The sequence below is a fragment of the Morus notabilis genome, unplaced genomic scaffold (assembly GCF_000414095.1).
Source record: "Morus notabilis unplaced genomic scaffold, ASM41409v2 Scaffold136, whole genome shotgun sequence".
Lineage (NCBI taxonomy): Eukaryota > Viridiplantae > Streptophyta > Magnoliopsida > Rosales > Moraceae > Morus > Morus notabilis.
The window spans coordinates 1-21404 of record NW_010367550.1 but is presented as its reverse complement, the minus strand read 5'-3'; the positions used below and the strand labels follow the sequence as shown (position 1 = coordinate 21404).

Below are 21404 nucleotides of genomic sequence, written 5' to 3'. Positions count from 1 at the left end.
TGTACGGGAGGGGTTTGAGGCCTTTGTTTAGCTCGTGATACGTGTAATAAAAGGCTTCAAGAAAGACATCCATCTAGATTTATTTTTTGGTAGAAAAAGAATCTAGTCTAGTTATAAATTTAACAAGATACTTCATTATATATTGAGATGTATACATTAAATTTGAAGATATTATTATTATTTTTCAGAAAGGTAGGAAGTGTGACCATTTAACTCAACGTTCCAGTTTTGTGCCCTTTTTAAAGAAAATAAAAGCAAAGGTGCGTTTGGAATTGTTTACAAAATGATTTTGTTTTCTGTATGAAAATAGAAATGAAAACGTTTTCATTTTCATTTTGGAATTATTTTTGAAATGTGTTTGGTAGTTTTATTCAGCCGCGTCTTCTTCGGCTGGAGAAGAGAGAGAAGAAAAAAAAAACTGAAATCCGTTTTCAGAAAACGAAAACGTGAAAATGAAAATATATTTTTTTCGTTTTCAATTTTTCACAAAAAGACAAAAATGTTTTTGTTTTTGTTTTCTAACACAAACTTCGCCAACGCGTTTTTCATTTTTGTTTTCAATTTTTTGCTTTGAAAAACGTGAAAAATAAAAATAAAAACGGTAACAAACAGGCCCAAAGTCTCGCAGTATTTGAGAAAGGATCCTACAATCTTACTGGTAACGCAAAAGAGCAATGCTAAATATGATTACTGTGATCACTGTCAACTAATTGCGAATTTACATGTCATTTGTTTAATACAAATCAATGATCCTACACAATGTCACATGTAAATAATCTAACCAGTTAAAAACATGATAACTACCATTTTTTCCGTTACAATTACACAATTGAGAACACATGTATTTAGCCATTGTTTTAGGGTTGGCATGTAGATGTTGAATAGAATATTATAAAACAAAGCAGCATTAATGCGATATCAACGTCATACTCTTGCCAAAAGAAAAAGAAAATTCTTATAATTAAATATAAAAAACATCCCCATAATACTACCGTTTGTTCAAATTAGAGTGCATGCCCTATACGTTAATCCAATGGTTACGACAAACTGTTGGACGAGAGTCGAGAATCATCTCATCTAAGCTAACAGTACGAAAACACACTTCATCTGCCCATTATAAACAGAAATAATGTATAAACAAATAAATATTAAAATAAACATATTGACCCTTTGACCTAGCAAATTAGCAATTCTGAATTAGGTCGTTTTCTCTAGGTACAAAGTAAAAACGTACATTCGAATTAATATATCTTCTTGGTGTCTATTATTTTAATTTAGAATTCTGTACAGTTTTCAACCAGGATATTATTTTGTATCTTGCCAAACGCTTTTTCTCCCCTTTTCACTATAATTCAGCTGGTTTACTTATTCGAATTTGGTAATTATATCAATAAAAGATAAGAAGATAATTTTATAGTAGTGTAATAAGAAAACCTATCCTATCGGTACTGTTAATTTCTGAACCAAGTCCTACTGATCTTATCAAGCTCTGAATTGCCTTTTTATTACATTTTGGTTCTATGATTATGATGTAATTTAATAGTTCAGAATTATACGGTACCGATAGGATAAATTTTGATACACTACAGTCTACAGCATAATATAATTCTTGAAATAAAAAAATCACTTACACGTGAAGAAAAGGAAAAAAAAAAAAAAAAGAACAATACAATAATCATGGTAAAATTAAATGTATTATGATATAAAATATATATAATGATCAGCATCGCCATGCAGAAGCAGCGATGATGGCACGGTCCTGCCAGCCCAAGAGCAAGCAACCCTTCTCCTCCGTCAAGCGATATCCGTCGCACGAGTATAGTCCCAGCAATATCTTCGACTGCGTCACGGCGTTGGCGCTCAACGGAACTCCTCTGAATCCCTTCCCTTCCATGACTTTCCTCCACTTCTCCAGCCTCTCGTGCCTCGCCGTCCTCTCCGGTCCTTCGCACGCCACGATGTTCCTTATCTCCGGCGCGAATATGTACTGCTCCACCTTCGCCCTCTGCACCGAATCCACCGGAAACGTTGCATCCAGCGAATCGAATATCGCCGAGTAGTAGTGCAGGGCTTCTAGAAACCTCCCCAGAAAGTAAGGCCCGTTGTGGCTGGCTTCCTGTTCGACCAGGGTTAATATGTTGGGAGCTTGGTCTCGGATCATGGACAGGATGTTGCCGAGGCAGTTGGCGGGGACGCGGTGGAGACGGTTAACGGAATTAACCGCCAGGGCCTCCCCGACGCGGCGGTTGAACATGTGAGGCTTGAGGTCCTCGAGCTGTTCGCCGACGGCGTGGAATTCGAAGGGGACGTGGAGGGAGTGGGCGAGTTCGGCTAGGCAGCGGCCTGTCTCCTCCACGGAGTCGATGGAGGGGCCCACCCCGGTTATTCGGAGAAAAGGCGCCCCGCTGGGTCGGGCTGAGAGGGCCTGCATGAAGGCGGGCCATTGATAGCCCTGGAGGATGTCGAGGTCGATGACGTGGACGCGGTCTTCCGCCTCGAAGGCCTCGAAGATGGCTTGGTTGGCGGTGAAGTGGGCGAACTTGATGTAAGGGCAGGCTTGGTAGACTATCTGGTAGATTTTGAGGATTTCTAGGGAGTTTGGTGGGAAGGGTGTGAAGGCGGGTGGTTTCGTGGTGGCGGCGGAGGTGGAGGAGGTAGTGGTGGTGGTGGTGGAGGTGGTGAGAGTGGCGGCAAGGCGGGCTGAGAGGGCTTCGGTGAAGCAGGAGGCGACACGTTGCATGGAGTCGCCGAGAGGGGTGACCACTCGGTTCAGGTGGTGGAGGTACCTCCGAGCCAGCATGTAGTCCTCTTTTGACACTGCTTCCGCGCATGCTAGCAGGAGGTGCACCAGTTGAAGCCCGCTGTCTTGTTCCTGCTACAAGATGCATGCATAGATATAAGAAATTTGTGAAATTAGTTATATATGATGAACGAGCTGCATTTATGCATGTGTACTGTGTATAAAGACTACTACATACAGATCGATTTATGAGGAAATAATTAAGCCGATTCAAGTTAAATGAAAGTAGTCTTATATAACATAGGTTAGTAATAATCTGTACTAGCTTCACTGTTTATGTTGGTTTCAATCAGTCTGAGGAACGCTATCTAATTAATCACAAGTATATTCCAGAATGAGGATATTACACAATTTTTCATGTCATGAAGGTTTTACACACCACATTTTGAGATGTATAAGGTTACACAATTTTATACTGATTACTGACAAATCTTTACTAGAATAGAGATAATTAATGGTTAAACAATTTCTAAGTGCTTGCACTAAAAAAAAAAAAAAAAAACTTTAAACTTATAATTAAAAGGAAAAAAAAAGAAGGGGAATTGAAAAGAGATTTTTACCATTTCAAAGCCGCCAATGGGAAGAGTAGGCATCATGGGGCCATGGTTAAGATTATGAAGATGAAGATGATGATGTTGTTGTTGGTGTTGCTTCTTCTCTTGTTGTCGTTCTTGTTGCAACTGTTGAGATAGTGGTACAGCAGTACTACTCGCTGACGCTTCACAAAAGCTTAATGAGCAATCCAACATAGCACCAGCAGCTTGAACTTGATCATTAATAACATTATTGCTGCCACTTGGTACGTCGTAACTAGTTTGCGACGAACTTCCAACGACATGACCTGACATCTTGGACGATGTTGTCGTATCATAAGCTGCCCCAAACCCCTCTCTTTGATTACTATAATCATCCAAGAACTCCTCAATGGCCGGTAAAGCTAAGTTCTCAGGCTGTTGCATGTACTGATTGTTTATGGAGGTAAATACCTTGTGGAGTGGACTTAGTCCTTTCCCTTTAGTACTAGTGCTACTACTGAAAGCTCCGAGCTGAGATGAACTCCGAGGTGGTGAGCACCCCGAGAGGCTCTGACCCTGCATTGCCTGAGCATAGTGATAGTTATATGGGGACGGTGATGGCGGCGGCGGCAAGTTCCTCACCGGCGACATGATCATGAAATCAGCCGCCGATTCGAACTGGTCGGAGAACAAGGAGTCCCACATGATCGAATTGTCGGGCGACTGGACCTCGACGTCGCCGTCGAGCTCGAACTTGATGGGTGGGAAGTCGAGGCTTGGTGGGGCTAAGCTTGTTTGCTCCATAATATTGTCAGAGGATGTTGGAGTAGTACTAGGTTTAACAATATTGTTGATCTTTGATTCGGAGACTGAGGAGGATGATTCATTGGGAGGAGAAGTAGTAATTTGTTGGAGTGTGGTGCATGAGCTCTCTCTCTTGATGGATGATGATCCCATGCTTCCACAGAGGGAATTAATCATAATTTTTGTGTTCTTATAAGATTATCACCCCCAAAATACTCAATGCCCTAAGCAGGTTTAACAATATTGTTGATCTTTGATTCGGAGACTGAGGAGGATGATTCATTGGGAGGAGAAGTAGTAATTTGTTGGAGTGTGGTGCATGAGCTCTCTCTCTTGATGGATGATGATCCCATGCTTCCACAGAGGGAATTAATCATAATTTTTGTGTTCTTATAAGATTATCACCCCCAAAATACTCAATGCCCTAAGCTTTTTTTTGTTTTTTTGTTTTTTTTTGAGATATTGTATTAACGTTTATTTTCTTTTTGAGGGTTTAATCTCACATCAAGGGGAAATTTTGCTGCAATTGGGTTAGCCGTAAAGTTTGGGGGAAAGAGCAAAGAGAACTTTTTTCCTTTCTTCTTATTTGGAAGGGGTTCGTCGCTTAGTGGATGAGATTGTATATATGTGTAAGAAGAAGAGATTGGGAAAAACAAAACCCAAAACCAAATGCATATCATTGGAGGTTTGCGTTGAGAGGTCTCTTTTTCAATGATATCATCACCTTTTTGCAAAGTTTAGCTGTGATCTAGAGGGCCTAGTTTTGTCACTATTCCTTAGCTTGTTTAACTCTATGCCTGTGAAAGCTTTGTAAACCATTTGCTATGCTCTCTGTTTTGTTGGAAAACGACAATTGAATTTGGAGGGGCCCCACTTTCCTTGGGCCGGCCCAAGGTAAGAACAAGGTACTCGTTGTAATACGACTCATTTTTATTTTTATTTTTATTTTTAAGAAAACTCATTGGCTGGTAGTTTTTGTTCATTCTTCCGAATTATAAGGGGAAAAAAGTACTCATTGTTCTTCATTAATTCGAACTTGTATTAATCGTGGTGATTGTTCCTTGATTAAGAGAAAACAAATGGGGTGAAATCTAGGAATTTCTTTTCTGAAATGGGAAAGGATAATTGGACGATAAGATATATTACAAATGAGAAAAGGACTTTAACAAATTAAACGGTAATAATAGGAATTAGCCAAATATTATATATATATATATTTATATCTACATTACCAATAATTAAGATGATGCAATGACTAAAATACTGGGGGGCACCCTTGGTCCTATCTAATACTCTCTATTTGCAGCTATTATTTATAACTTTCACAGATCATACACTTAACAAATTAATAACTAGTTACAAGGTCTTAATTAGCATATATATATATATATATATATATATTGGAAAATGAATACATTTTACGAGGACAGCCTCAATCATGACTTGGATATTATAGAAAAATGCTATACAACGATCAAAACCCACTTTTCTTAAACTAATGTACAGCAGGTTAAATATGATTCTGTAAAAGAATTATAAAAGAGAATAGTGGTAATTTAATCAGTAAAATATAAGTATCGAAAGTAGTATTAAGATAAGATGATCATGAAAGCATGCACAGCTAATTAAGAGGAATTAATTGGGGGGTTAAAATTATAAGAAAGAGGACAAGAAAAGGGACATAGGCAAAGTCGTCGGATATGGCGTCGGTGAAGCCGCCTGAGCCTTGGATTTGCCAAAGGAACCAAGTGCTTGTCCCCACTCTCATTCCCCCCAACATTACCTCATCTTCACTTTCTTCTAATTAGCTAGCTAGGCGGCATCTCTCTCTCTCTCTCTCTCTCTCTCTCTCTCTCTCTCTCTCTCTCTCTTCTTCTCCCTCTCTATTTCTCTATATAAAAAGCGAAAGTAAGGAATCTTAAGGGCAGTGATTAGAAGGTAAGAGGGGTTGAAAAATGAGAAATATGGGAGTGTGTAGTCATGAGAGGTTTCAAAAGAGGGGATTCCTTTCCTGTCCAAGACATGTTTCCAGTGATGGTGCTTAAATGGTCCTTTCATAATTTCGCAAAAGCTTTGCTTTTCCCTTTCCAAGGTCAGGCCTAGCTCCATGGGGACAATTTATCTCCCTCCCCCTCCCTCTCTCTCTCTCTCTCTCTCTCTCTCTCTCTCTCTCTCTCTCTCTCTCTCTCTCTCTCTCTCTCGTATGCATGCATTCCACTTACTATTCCTCTATCTATATATATGTATATTACGCTCTTGTTTGATCATGAATATAGGTAGAACGATTCCCATACACGCACGCACGCATGCATGCATACATACATACATACATCCTAGTCTCATTTTTTCTTTTTTGTTTTTCAATTAAAAGTCATAAAGTAGTAATGCATATAAAGACCATATTAGCCATAAATTAAATGGAGTGAAAAGGAACCGTCATGCATTTACGTAACAAACTTATCTTGTATGTATGTAGTTATAACAATAATATTATCATGATATAAAAATTGGACATATTTAATCTATTGACAGTACCATGTTGATTAAAACTCTCAACAGTACTACTAGCAATTAAGACACATAAGGTTATTAGTTTGATCCGAATTGAAAATGCGGAAGGACAAAACTAAGTGGAGTTGACTTGGTATTTTCTGTTAAGATTTCTCCAAACTTTTTGTCATGTTTTCAGTGAGGAATAATATTTTGGACGACCTATATATATATATATATATTTATATATAGCTCAGTCTTCAAATCCAAATAGAGCCATTTCTATTTAATGATTATGGAAACTTTGTTTTATCCCTTGTCTTGAATTCCCAAACAATAAATGGTAATTGTACTTGTGTCTTTAATACAACGGAAAAAAAGGACCACAATAAATCAGTAGAGAAACTTTTTGACTCTAGACTTTGGTGACCTTCTGCTTGGAGTGTTTTTCTGTGTTAAAAATGGCCTAGTCAAATTAAGCTCTTTTATTTATGTGATAATGGAGAACAAACCGTATTATCACTTGTAACAAGTAGAAGAGAATATTTTAGGTAGAAAAAATGACAAGCTGAAAATATATTAAAATAAAATGACCAAATTATTGAGTCAACGATTAATAGCTTTATTAGAGTTTTTGGAGAAAAGTTTAAGGCATCTATAATTACACTCCAAAAATGATCGCGGATGAGATAGGTTATTGTGACGATCCTTATTTTTAGTCATCATTATTACGTTCATACTTAACTTATTTCTTAACTTTTATCATTCTTGAACTATAAACTTCCAAAATTTAGGTTCACCTTTTTTTTTCTTTTGCTTCACTAGTAAAATAAACAATATATGCCTTGTCAAAATAAAACTTCAAAATCAGTTCCTAGACATGGTCATACATTTCATCTATTCATTGCATACCATCATCATTCATAGGCCATTATCATATTAGCCTTTCGAGTACATTAGCATACCTTATAACTTAAGGTTGCTAAGCATAATCTCGTAGTCTCATAAACATTACATTTATTACATAACCCACTTACTCTTATATCTATAAATACTATTTACTTTACACACATATTGCAGCGTTTTTAAACCCGTAGTACGTCCATTACCCACTTGCCCACACTGCACTGCTTCATCCTTTTTGCATGGCCAGCAACAAGTTTCAGGAAGCCGGTGCCTTACCCGAGCTTCCTACAATACGAACAAACTTAATGAGCTTTCGCTCAGCAAGTAATAGTAGGCCATAATAAATGCAACAAATAATGCACACCCATATATGCATCCATGTCATACATTCTAATGTACGCTATAGACCTAAAATGTTTATCGTTTTATGTTTTTTTTTCTTCTTTCATTTCACACTTCATTTAATTTTCGTTCTTGTGTCGTTTGCATTATTTTCTAGCATTCCGAGCGACTTTCGTAACTTTTACATCTTCCATTATTGCATTGTTTGTTTTCATAGCTTTTACTTCATATGGGCCTCGTCCTGTTGTACCGTTGCGCACATTCCCAATGAGGAGTGGGGGAGCTATCCAAAATAACCAACTCACTCATGGTTTTATAATAACCTCCCTTGCGGAGGCCGGTACAAACAGTTTTAGTTTCTTCTTTTCTTTTATCATATTTTCTTTGTACATCGTCTTACTGTCATCTTTTCTTATTATGACAGTAATTTAATATTGTTTTGCGTTTTTCTGCATTGCTATCAATTTATCATTCTCATTCTAACATACATAGATCTCACAACATACACATTTTTGTGCAACATGGTGGAATAAGTTCATTCGTGTCATAGTTAAGAAAAACTACTGATACTTACAAAGGTTTCACTAACATTGTGTCCTTCGTGTCACTTGAAGTTTTCCAACTTTGATCTTTTATTGATCTATTATATAAATTTCTGATTGTTAGATTTACAATTTAAGACCAATAACTGCAATAAAATTTAACTCGAAAAGGTCTACAATTCTTATGTTCGGTATCTAGACCCAAATATCTCCTATCTCAACATCATGCTCCAAACCCTTGCATATTTTACCAATAATCACCATCTTAGACCTATTTCAGAATTAGCCTGAAACTAGTGTCTAAAGTCGTTTTTGAGAAAAACGCTGGCTGTGTTTGGAGTTGTTTTTGTTTTTATTTTTTACGTTTTTCAAGAAAGAAAAAAATAAAAACGGAAGAGAAACGGCGTTTAGCAAAATTAAAGATAAAAAATGGAAGTGAAAATAATTTTTTGGTTTAGTGTAAAATGGGAGAGAAATGAAAAATGACTTTTAGTCGTTTTTCATTTTTTGTTTCTGTTTTCTCCTCTCTTGAGTAGAGAGAGTGAGAGAGACATTAATGGATTTTTTTATACTGAAAACAATCTCTTGATAAAACTACTAAACACATTTTCAAAAATGATTTATGTCTGAGATTGAAAACGTTTTCATTTCCATTTTCGAACAAAAAATAAAATCATTTTGGAACGAGTTCCAAACGCACCCGCTATTTCACAAAAGTTGTTCGGAACAAAATTTCCTTCAATTTGTTGTTGGTCAATAACCTAGTTTTCAGTTTTGGTCCAAAACTACGAATTTTCATCGTTTTAGGCTTCCATGCATTTTCAATTACTGAATCAACTTACTTTACACGTCTTAATCCTCGTTTTATCCGTTGTTACAACCTTCAAACACAAACCACAATCTTTCTTATTCAATTTTTATCATCATAAACACCATAACTCTAGGGTTTCATCCAAATCCTCACAAGAATTCTCCATAACTAAAAATTGCTAGAAACATAATCTAATAACCAAGAAGTCATTCTTTAATCATTAAGTTTTCAATTCCTTTATTAACCATAAGTTAATCATCATCTTAAGCAACTTTTTCCATGCTCTCTACTATACTCAAACGTGTAGCCATGGTAGGAAAATGAGAAGAAAAATTGAAATTTCACCGTAGAAGAATGGAAAACAAGTTTCAGAGACACTAATCCTCGGTAGTTTTGTCGATTTTCACTTAGAACTCGCTTTTCCTCACTTTGGTGACTTTTTTTTCCTCTCTCTTGGCTGAATGCTCTCTGGTTTTTGGTATGAAAAAGTGAACATTTTGTTGTGTTTTTACCACTTAAAAACCGGTTGAAAAAAAAGAGGGGCCTAAGTGCAATTTCTAACTTTTCTAAGGTCCTTTTTACAAAATTCACTAAAAATATCTTTTTCCTTTCTTCTTTTTCAAGTTGGCCGGCCACCTCTCTTTCCACATGTCATAATCTCAGCTATCCATTTCTAATAACTATCTTATTTTAGTTCAATTTGATTCCTATCCGGTGCGCATTTTACCCGCGTTTTTTAGATAGTTGGTCAACTTGGTCAACTTTACTCAACCTTGACTATCCTTTCAAAAGTGACTTATTAATCGACTTTTGGTTAATAAATTTTGACTTGGCCAACCCTATTCGGTCAAAACCCTCAATTTTCTCAATTTGGCCCTCTGAACCCCTTTTTCGTTCGTTCTTCGTTCCGATTGTTTCTAAAACCCTAGAATTGATGTTTTTCAATTCTTTTTGATTTCTTAAACTTAACATTCATGTGTTTGCCCACTTGTGGGTTTAACACAACGTTCCGTGCCTCTTTCTTAATACAATATGAAAATCGGTAACTGCATCACACCTCAGAAATTTTTAAGCTTTAGTTTATAATTTACTATTCCATATTAATATCAACAAATACTTATCATAAAAGTATCTGTATTAATAATTCAAAGGATTCCATGAAAACGTATCTTATACAATAATTCTTTTGACAAATTTTCCGGTCATAACAGTTATGCATTGAAGAAAAAATGAAAATAGCATACCATATCATAGTTTTTTATGTTATATATGCAATTAGTATCAGCATTTGCATTGGAGATGTCTTAAGTCCATAAAACACGCCAATATGACGGGCTATTTACATAAATGCCGAATTTTCTTTTTATTTGCAAAATTATCGACTATCTCATATATAAAGACGATCATATCCTCATATAATGAAAAGAAAAGAAAAAATCAGTATAGAACAAAATAGGTAAGAAATCAACTAAATTAGTAATTACAAAAAAGTCAACTAATAATGAAATCAGTAATTAAAATTGAAAAATAATTTAGGAAAAAGGAAAGTTTATCTTTTCACAAAATAAATAAAAAAAGAATTAACTTAATATTTTTAATACCGGTGAATCACGATTCATTATCCGCCTCCATTTTACCTAAAAAAATGCTGAATGAAAACTAATCATCATTATAAAAATGAGTACGAATATAAAATTATATAAATTTGTCTAATGAAAATCGGTCATCATTATAAAAATGAATACACAATATTTAAATGACATGTGAAATAAGGGAATGCATGGGATAAAGAATAGGTGATTTCATTATTAGAATAATGAAATTATCATAAAAAAGAATATATAACAAATTATTATGAAACAATCATCATGAAAAATGAATACCAAATATAAAATTACATAAGTTTGTCGAATGAAAATTAGTCGTCATTATGAAACAGAATATGTGATGTAAAGGAACACAAAAAATCATTATGATAGGGAATATATGACTAATTCACATGAATATGCAAAAGCACATATTAATTTCATTAACATAATGTTAAATTAATCATTATCATACAAAATATATGACTAATAATTATGACAAATAAATATGATACATGAGAAGCAAAAAAAAAAAAAAAATACAAGATGTAACGAAAAGCATAATGAAATACAAAAATGTACAAAAAAGAAAAATAATTTTCACTAAAATAATGCTCATATCATAATGAAAAATAAATTCCAATAAAGAAAATATATAAGATTTAGCATTTTAAAAGTTTAAGAGTTGTCGGAATAAAACTCATTCACGAAAAAGATAGCCTCAAACAAACGAAATCAAAAATGAAAAGAAGAGAGAAAAGATAAAACGTGGAAAAAACATATCAGCATAAATTCAAATCATTGAATACAAAAAAATCAAATCCGGTTAAAATAGAAAAAGCAAATATATAAATTATAATAAAAAAATTGAAATAAAAAAAAGTGAAAACTAACCATATAAGAAACATGCCTAAAATACTCAATAAGGGCAAATCAGGAAAAAAAATAAGCCTTATAAAAATTGAAATCGGCATTTTTTAATAATGTACAATATTCGACATTTTTACAAATACAAATTCAAATCTAGACATTTTATGCGACTCTAGGGGCAGGGATCACGTTGGGCTCTCCTATATCAGCACTTCATGATGGGCTGAAGTTAGCCCACCAATCAAAAGTAGACGGCCCAGCCCACGTTTCTTTTTGTCTTAAAGCAGTGGTGAAAACTAGGCATGGTTTTAAGAGGAGTGGTGAAAAGGAATCTCCTTAGAGGCATTCAATGTGGAGGCTTGTTTTTTGAGCCAGAACTTGGCTGATTCTCAACGCTTCAAAGTTTTTATTTTTTTTATTTTTATTTTTTTCAACTCTCTTGCATTGAACTTCGTTTTGGTCTACGAGCAAGGGAAGACAAAAAAAAAAAAAAAAGGGCTATAATACTACTTCAAACTAGCCTCTCCAAGCAATATTGAAAGATGATCAGTTGAAGGTAAAACCATCTTGAATCTGATTTTGGTCTTCATCAACCACTTTTATATTTGGGATCTGAAAAAAAAAAAAAAAAAAAAAAGTTTTCCTTTTGTTAGAAAATCTCTTTGGCATGGCCTTGCAAATTGCACGTGAACATCTTCAATTTCCCTTTAAAGCCCACCCACACACCGAATGTTATGTCACAATCATTTTTATAGAGCACTCAGTCCATCACCATACAATAAATGTAACCAACATTCGGATGGACAAAAATGGACAAATGAGCTAATAGCATGTTTAGATTGGATTTGGTTTATTCTACCTCAAGTTTCTCTTTTCTTTTTATGTATATATATATATATATATATATTCGTTTTTTTTTCCTTTTTTAAGTAACTAATAAAGTAGTTGTCTCCAACACAAACCGTCCATGAAAGCCACCCTACATGAAAGTGCCCTATCCCTAGGTAACGTTTAAAGAATTGTATGCAATAAATATTCCTAAATAGGTAACTTTTTGCATGTGAAATTTAGTTATTGTTTCTTTTTGCGAGGGGAACACCGCTTAAATTTACCATACCCCAAAGAAGCAAACTTTCCCAAAAAATATCACTATTGATATGGACTGGGTTCCACCCATAAGTATCACATTATCGGTAGGTATTTTTAACTCTCTCTTACAAACACTACATATAGTGGTGGTATAATCACGAAAAATAATCAACCTATTAAGACTCTCTCACTTAATATTTAAGTATCGATTTTTGTCATCTGTAATGTGATTTTATATTCTATATGTCGACACTACTGATATGTTGTTTTTTTACTAGCAAAAAAAGGAAAAAAAAAAAAAAACCATTAAAATTCTCCCATTTATCTCTCCTACTCATCAACTTCATGTCACTCCAAACAAAGTTCACATGTCTTTGTATCTTTACTACACATAGTTGCATCTCCAACAAAAAACTTCCCCTCGTTATCCACTCAACTACTCATCACCTTTACTGTGTGAATGTGATAAATGCTAGTCCGAGTCCCTATTAGGCCTAGCTAGCTATATCATACAAATTATATTCATATACACAGCAACACAGCCCAACCCCAAAAATTTTCCCAATCTCCAATTCCTCACAAATTCTTGCAAATGAATTCACTACTTGTGCTACTTCTCTTCCTTTCTTCATCCTTGATCTTACATTTGGAAGCCAGGCCTTCAAAATCCAACGCCCACATAATTGTAATGGGCTTTGTTTACTGTGACATCTGCTCCAACAATACCTTCTCCAAAAACAGTTACTTTTTACCAGGTGATTATTAACACTAAACATAATCATTATATATTTATCTATCAATTATTTTCAACTCATTTTCTGATTTTTCACATGATTTATTTATTTAGGAGCTGAAGTAAGAATAGATTGCATGTTCAAAGCAATGTCTCCAAGAACATCAGAGCAGATATCTTTTTCAGTGAACAGAACCACAAACAAGTATGGAATTTACAAGCTGGAAATACCATCGGTCGATGGAATAAAATGCGCAGAAGAATCAGCAAAAATTGCTTCTTCATGCCAGGCCAGCCTAATGTGGAGCTCATCTTCTTCATGTAATGTTCCTGGTTACAAAGACACGTCTGATCAAATAGCCGTCAAGTCAAAACGAGCTAATCTTTGCATCTATAGCCTTAACGCCTTAAGTTTCAGACCCTCCAAGAAAGAGGCTTCCTTGTGTGGCAACTCAAAATAAAAATTCATCAATCATGTGATATATGTGCTTACTACTATATAATATTACATATAATTACAGTTCTAATCTCCTCCAATACTTGTGGTTTTTTCCCATTACTTCCCAAAAGACTTGGATATTCATTCCTGTTTAGTGTGTGGTTGTTTTAATTACTTTTAATTAACTGGGTATGTATAGATGTATTCTAGTATGTTTTGATATACTTGTACATGTATAGTTTGGTTTGAAGAAGAAATTTGGATTTTTGCCCTGTATTATAAATAATAAATAATAATATCTCTAAAACAAGTGGGGTTCAGACGGGCGACACTTAGCACTTACATAAAGACAGTCAATAACGTTTCAGATGACTTAAAAAGAGCATTTTGCTGAATATTGATTTTTAGATGTTTAAGTTGGTATATATGTATTAATTTATCTCTTTCATTCAAGCCAAAAAAGGGTCGGTGGATAAATAATCGTTTATTTTTATTTATTTATTTCTAAAATGTTTTGTTTTTAATTCAGGTTTGCCCTGTTTTTGTGATGTGTCGTCTAGACTGGTATTTTTGCAGATTTCTTGGGCCTGCATGGTGGACAGCCTTTAAAGATGCAAAACAAACAATTTGGATCTTTTAATCCCCATTGTCCTAGAAGGTCAGAAATTAGCACACCACTAATTGGTAATAACTACAGAGTACTAATTAAACTGCTATAGATTTTTGTTGTTTCTGTGTTATATATATGAAATGCTACCAAACTGGTTAGAGCTTTTTCTGAGTTCTAATATACATATAGGATATTTCTCTAAACTAAAGGTTAGAAGAGAAGTAGGATCATCTAGGTTTACTTAATAGTATATGTTAACCTTTCCTTTTTATAAAAGAAAAAATCCCAATTTATTACATATTAACAAAATTAGTTAGCAAGAAGTGTCAAGTATTGTTTTGAGTTGAAATCCGTCTCTTTCTCCTGTTTCGTTAGCTGTCTTACCAATATTAATTTTCCAATGTCATCTAAAGTTGAAGCTGACCTTCTTCTAAGTTTTTTATCAATAATTTTTTGTTTTTCTACAAAGAATTTTGTAAATAACGCACGGATGACAGCATTGAAAAGAACATTTGTGTGATAACAATCAGTCATGTGGGACAAATTGCCATGTTGGGTTTGCCTATTTTACGCAAGTGTTTGAGAAGTGGGGTTTTGCCTCCTCTCTGCACCATTTTTCTTCACTACATTATTGTACTTGGTAATCTTTTGAGATCAAATGTTGCTTGCTTAACATATAATAAAAGAAAAAAGAAAAAAAATATATGGAGGACTATATCATAGTTTTTTTTTTATTATTTATTTATTTCAAAAGCAAAGAATTAATAATTATGCTACACAAATGCATATCTCTTCTTGTTAAAACAAGCAGCCTTGTAAAGAAACAATCTGACTGTTTTCATAAAGCATACTGAGCTCAGCATAAACTTTTATTTATTTTATATATGTTATTCTGTGCTTCAAATACTAGTTTTATTTGATTACCCTAGTAGAGCAATCTGAAAGTGATAGTAATTTGGAAATTTAAAAAAAGAAAGAAAAGAAAAGCAATGTAATAAGATATACCAAAGTGTTCTAGATATGCACTAGTTCTTGGAACATCTTCATGGCGTGAGCTGGCAGACACAATAGCACATTTACACTTTTGGTCTCTTCCCCATCGTAGAGGAACAAGATCATCTCCTTCTGTGGCAGTGCCACTGGACCTGATAAAACAGGCTTTCCCCATCCGAAATCCGTGGTACGAAACGCCACGCTATACCAAGTAGTTATCAAAAGAGTGCAGGCCAAAGAAGGCCGGGTTCTTGTTATTTCGAAATAATCTATGCTTGATCTCATGTAACTATCGTTTACCAACTTAATCGCGTCCTGAACTAACCTAACCGCAAAAGATAATGGCTTTTCCAAGAGCTCGCCGGCTTGGCATATGGAATTGGTAATCACTATTCCATTGCCAAAATACCCTTTTGGAAGTGGTGGTATGAACCTAGGCCTTCCATCAACAGCAAACAGGAGCTTTGTCTCTTGCTCTGGCAACATACTAAGCGCCTTGGTTCGGGCTCTCCACACGAATGCTGAGAGCGCTTCAAATGTAGTGCACTTTTCTAGAGCTCCATTTTCCTTGGCTTTCACCTTTAACTTGTCAAGCATGTCCGGGTAGAAACAGAAGGATTTGTAGAGTACTTTTTCCTCATAGAGCCTGTTGGTGTAAGAAATGTCTTTAATCTCAGAGAATTCGCCGTGTAGGTATTCAATTCGAGGAGGGTCCCGAGACTTGAGAATGGTCCTATCAAGAAAAGGCGGGACAGTTAAGGGTAGTCCCCTGGCAGTTTCACCCCACGAGTTCACAAACTCCAAACCAGCAATTCCATCAACCATACAATGGTTTACGCATAAGCCAAGAGCAAAGCCTCCACATTTGAATTTAGTCACCTGAAAATCAACAAAGTAGAAGCTGGCTTAAACCTTTCTCAATAATTATGTTCAAATATCATGTGGACAACCATATATATATATATATATATTGTTATGGACTAATCGTAACATAATACAATTATATTACATGTTTTATTGAATCATTACTTGAAAACATACAAACCTGAGCCACCAAAAGTGGCATTTCTAGTATGTTCTTTGTACCAGGAACATCATAGACCAGCTTTCCAAGAGTGTCCGGATTAGGTTTTTTTGTTACATCTCCAATCTCCTTCATCTCACAATCTGCTTCAGCCTCAACAAAAACAACGCCTTCTCCGGTGCAGTTTATGACGAGTTTTCCCTCCGAGCTTATCATTAGTCGCCCTGCAAGAGGATAGTAGTGGACAAGAACTTTCCCCAAGGCGTCCCGGATCACTTCTCCTGCCTTGTCATTTCCTCTCTCGCTTGACTTGAAACCATGGATTGTTCGAATTATCACCGCCATGTTTTGGTCACGGTTCGAGAGGAAGTAGAGACCCTTCTCTGTTTCCTCCGCGGGGGAAACCAGAGTTGGCTTGCTTCGTCTAACTTTAAGATGAAATGTGCTGCGGTTTGAGTTCTCCATTATAGCTCGATCTTCTAGATCTACAACCTCAAGCAGAAACATAGAATCAATTACAAAGATTCACTCATGCACAACAAAAGAAGTAAAGCAAAATGGGAAAGGACATAATGTCTTGTGGCTAATACCTTGAAACTTGATGATCTTAGTAAGGCCTAAAGATTAGTATGTATGTTAAAGAGAAAGAAGAGCTTTGAAATTTTTCTATATCATTTGGTTTCTTTTCCCACTCTTTTTTGCACACTTTGAGATAAACCAACTATTTCAATCATGTCACGAACGCTCTTTATCTCTCCCTCTCCTCTTTTTTCCTTTTCTGCTAAGAATTCATCAGGAAAAAAAAGGCCATGGACCATCATTTGTTTTTTTTTTGCCGACAATTATTAATCAAAGAGGGGGCAAGAAAATTTATTTCAAAGTCGTAGAATTCGGATATTATTTTCACCAAGTAGTGATTGACAATTGGATAGTGTGAATATGATCACTTGGATAAAGTTTACACTATACCTCTAATGTATATTGATTAACTGTTTTAACTTTGTAAAATTTTATATTAATTTGGGATGCCGTCTCAATTCAATCTCAAACTTGTGTATAGTTAATCGCTTTTACCAGTTTTTAGTTTTCTCATTAGACTTTGAAAAAAATTACAAACTCATGTGAAATGCAATATCCCTGCAGACTCATACTGATTAGATTTTTTTTTTTTGGGTTCTAAGTTTAGTATTTTATTAATTTATACTAAACAAATTAGATAACAAGCAGTAACTATCTCTGTATAGGTTGGACTACTTTGGTAAAGTATTTTAGTGAGCTTTTTTTTTTTTTAATGATAAAGAAAATTTTGTCAATAATGTACGGATGTCAGCACTAAGGAGCTTTTGTGATGATAATACCCAAAAAAAAAATATTGCTAATTTGCAAGTAGGCCAAATGGCCGTTATTAAAAAGAAAAAATAAAAAGGGGGCCAAATAGTGATGTTTTAAACTTTTTTTCCCTTTGGGAACTTGGTCAAATTGCCATGTTATGTTTGCTATGTTACAGAAGTTTGTTCAAATTACCTCCTGTCACGGCATCTTTATACACCATTATTGTACTTACCAATCGCTTTCATTTTGGACATCAATGAAATCATGTTTTAATGAATAAGCAGAGAGAGATTGCTACATGGATAAAAGAAAATGATTTCAAAAGCAAAGATTGCTACTTAATGCATGCATATTTCTTCTTGTTAATGTTGGATTAGGTTTAGGCCCAAAGGCTCAAAATTGGCAAAGCTCAAGACCCATTCAAGTCCACAAAATTTTATGAACTAGATTTAGCCAAGTGGTTAAATGGTGACCAAGTACAATGAATAATCACAAATTGGCCAATTTTTAGTCATACGTTTTTTCGTAGCCACGGTTTGTTCTTGGAGCTTATATAAAGGGGCTTGGAGGAAGGGCTTAAGTATCTAACTCTCACACATCAAAGTGAATTCTCATAGTGTGAAAGAAATTTAGTTTCTCCAGTTTTTTCTTTTTTGTGAGGTGTTTCTCTTATTTACATGAGAAAGTGGTTCATATTGGAATTCTCATAGTGTGAAAGAAATTTAGTTTCTCCAGTTTTTTCTTTTTTTTGAGGTGTTTCTCTTATTTACATGAATGAGAAAGTGGTTCATATTGTTCTCTCAGTGTAATTTAAAGAGAATGTTGTAATCCCTATTTTTTTTTTAATAAAATCATTTTATACTTATCCCGTGATTTTTACCTCTTTTTTCACTTAAAATACTCCGTATTCATATTATCTTTATTTTTGCTCATTTCTTATTTTACCGTCCGATTTGCCAATAGTTAAAACAAGCATCCTTATACATGCTTTTAATCTTTAAACCTCCGGAACAAATTAAGTAGAGCTGCATACTTTTTTATGACTTTATGATTTTTATTCATTTTGTGGTTATCAAAGGCATACATTTTATTTGAGTAGCCTAGAAGAACAATCGGAAAGTGATAGCAACATGAAAATAATACGAGTTCAATAAGATATGCAATAGTTCTTGGAACATCTTCATTTTTGGACCTGGCAGACCCAATAACGCATTTATGTGTTTCCTCTCTTTCCCCATCCGGAAAGAGAGGAACAACTAAAACCGGCTCTCCCCATCTCGTGTAACTGTCAGTTATCATCTTAATTGTGTATTTGACTAGTCTTATTGCAAAAGATTATGGCTTTTCAAGAGCTCACCGGCTTGGCATATCGAATTGGTAACTACTATTCCATTGCCAAAATAACCTTTTGGAAGGGTTGGGATAAACTTGGGCCTTCCATCAACAGCAATTAGGAGCTTTGTCTCTTGCTCTGGCAACATTCTTAGCACCTTGGTTTGGGCTCTCCACACGAATGTCGTGAGCGCTACGATTGTAGTACACTTTTCTAGGCCTCCATTTTTCTTAGCTTTCATCTTTAACTTTTCAAGCATTTTCGGGTCAAAACAGAAGGACTTGTAGAGCATTTTATCCTCATAGAGCTTGTTGGTGGAAGAAATGTCTTCAATTTCGGAGAATTCACGATGTAGGTATTCAATCTGAGAAGGGACCCGGGACTTGAGAATGATCCTATCAAGAAAAGGTGGGACAGTTAAGGGTATTTCCCTGGTAGTTTCACCCTATGAGTTAACAAATTCCATCAACCATGCCATGGTTTAGTCATGACATAGGGAGTTCCGGATATAAATAGTCGTTTTTCTATTTTATTGTCGTTTGTTCTAACTTTCTAATTTAGTTTAGTTTTGTTATTATTGTATCGTTTATCTTAGTTGTTATTTTGATACTATAACACATGAACACATACAAAGCTGAGCAACCTAAGGAGGCATTTCTAGTACGTTCTTTGCACCAAGAACATCATATGACGAGCCTCCCAAGAGTCTCCGGATCAGGTTTTGTTAAGTCTCGAATCTTCTCCATAACACAATTTGCTCCAGCCTCAACAAAAACAACACCCTCTCCGCTGCAGTTTACGACGAGTTTTCCCTCCGAGCACTAGCCACCCCGCGAGAGGGTAGCAGTGGACAAGAAGTTTCCCAATATGTATAGTATATTGCTTGTTAGGCAGTGCTAATTCTTCATTAGCACTAATTATGTTTAACACGGTTAGGTGGTCATGTGATTCTGTTACAGATATTTTCCTCCCCTCCATTTCTGTAGTTTGTTATTCTTTGTCGTGGTGTGTGATTCTCTTGGGTCTTGTAATATTTGTTTTGCTTTCTGTTATGCCACCTGGAACCTTACTATAGGTTCAGAGATTTCTTTGTATTATATATAAATACTGTACATGAGCTATCACAGACAAGGCAATATACATCCATTCTTATCATTTCCCTTTCTGATTATTTCTGACTTGGTATCAGAGCCATCATGACTAAGGTCGGCGAAGCCCCCACTGAAGAATCCTCCCAAACACCTATTTCCAATGTTTCTACATCAAAACCAGCTCATCCCTCTTCTACAGGGAATACTCCATGAAGGACTTTACAAGTTCCAGCTCACTAAACCAGTTCCCAGTCCAGTGTTCAACTCTATCAGCAGTCAATTCCCTAAGTTTGCAAACCGAGACACCAACACTAGTGATAGTCAATGTTTGTCAAATGGTTTGTCATATGTTTCTGTTTTAGATGTATGGCATAAGCGTTTAGGACATCCAGCTTTGCCTATTGTCAAAACAGTTTAGTCACAAAGTAAAATTTCGTTCTCAATCAATGATAATTTCAACTTTTGCACATCTTGTCAATTTGGAAAGAACCATCGTTTGCCTTTCTGTCAGTCAGAAACTGTGTTTACAGCACCATTACAAATGATTTCCTCTGATTTATGGGGTGCATCTCATGTTGTTTCGTCTAATGGTTTTCATTATTATGTGAGTTTTGTTGATGCATATTCAAGATTCACATGGATATACTTTCTTAAGCTTAAACCAGAAGTGTTCCAAGTTTTTCAACATTTTAAGGCTCTAGTAGAAAATCAGTTTGATACAAAAATCAAAGCCTTACAAACAGATTGGGGAGGAGAATATAGACCTTTGCAAAAATTCTTTCAACTTCATGGTATAAATCATCGGTTGTCATGTCCACATACCTCAGAACAAAATGGAATTGTTGAGCGCAAACATAGGCATATAGTAGAGTCCGGTCTTACCTTATTGGCTCAAGCGTCTTTGGCTCTTAAATTCTGGGATTATGCATTTTCTTCTGCTGTTTTTCTAATTAACAGGCTTCCCACTCCAGTCCTTCATGGCAGTACTCCTCTGAAAAAGATGTTCAAGGTAAAACCCGACTACTCTATGCTTAGAATTTTTGGGTGTGCTTGTTATCCATGCTTAAGACCCTATAATACTCATAAGCTGCAAT

At 35.3% G+C, this 21404-nt stretch overlaps 3 protein-coding genes and 1 pseudogene across 3 annotated transcripts; 1 reads left to right on the top strand and 3 right to left on the bottom strand.

Annotated features, from left to right (window-relative positions):
- Window positions 1-1720: 1720 nt before the first annotated feature.
- Window positions 1721-4272, bottom strand: LOC21389117 (DELLA protein RGL1). The gene is made up of 2 exons (XM_010112623.1): window positions 3361-4272; window positions 1721-2872 (listed from the first exon to the last, which is right to left on the bottom strand). Exons 1-2 carry the CDS (start codon window positions 4270-4272, stop codon window positions 1721-1723), a joined length of 2064 nt encoding a protein of 687 aa, XP_010110925.1.
- An 8941-nt stretch (window positions 4273-13213) lies between these two features.
- LOC21389116 lies at window positions 13214-14111 on the top strand. The gene is made up of 2 exons (XM_010112622.2): window positions 13214-13510; window positions 13603-14111. Exons 1-2 carry the CDS (start codon window positions 13348-13350, stop codon window positions 13947-13949), a joined length of 510 nt encoding a protein of 169 aa, XP_010110924.1. The 5' UTR covers window positions 13214-13347; the 3' UTR covers window positions 13950-14111.
- A 1235-nt stretch (window positions 14112-15346) lies between these two features.
- Window positions 15347-17267, bottom strand: LOC21389115 (omega-hydroxypalmitate O-feruloyl transferase). Its single transcript, XM_010112621.2, has 3 exons — window positions 17145-17267; window positions 16576-17039; window positions 15347-16409 (listed from the first exon to the last, which is right to left on the bottom strand). The coding sequence occupies exons 2-3, from the start codon at window positions 17017-17019 to the stop codon at window positions 15552-15554; spliced, it is 1302 nt and encodes a 433-aa protein (XP_010110923.2). The 5' UTR covers window positions 17020-17039; window positions 17145-17267; the 3' UTR covers window positions 15347-15551.
- A 1719-nt stretch (window positions 17268-18986) lies between these two features.
- On the bottom strand, window positions 18987-20197 carry LOC112094404 (annotated as a pseudogene).
- Window positions 20198-21404: the final 1207 nt, after the last annotated feature.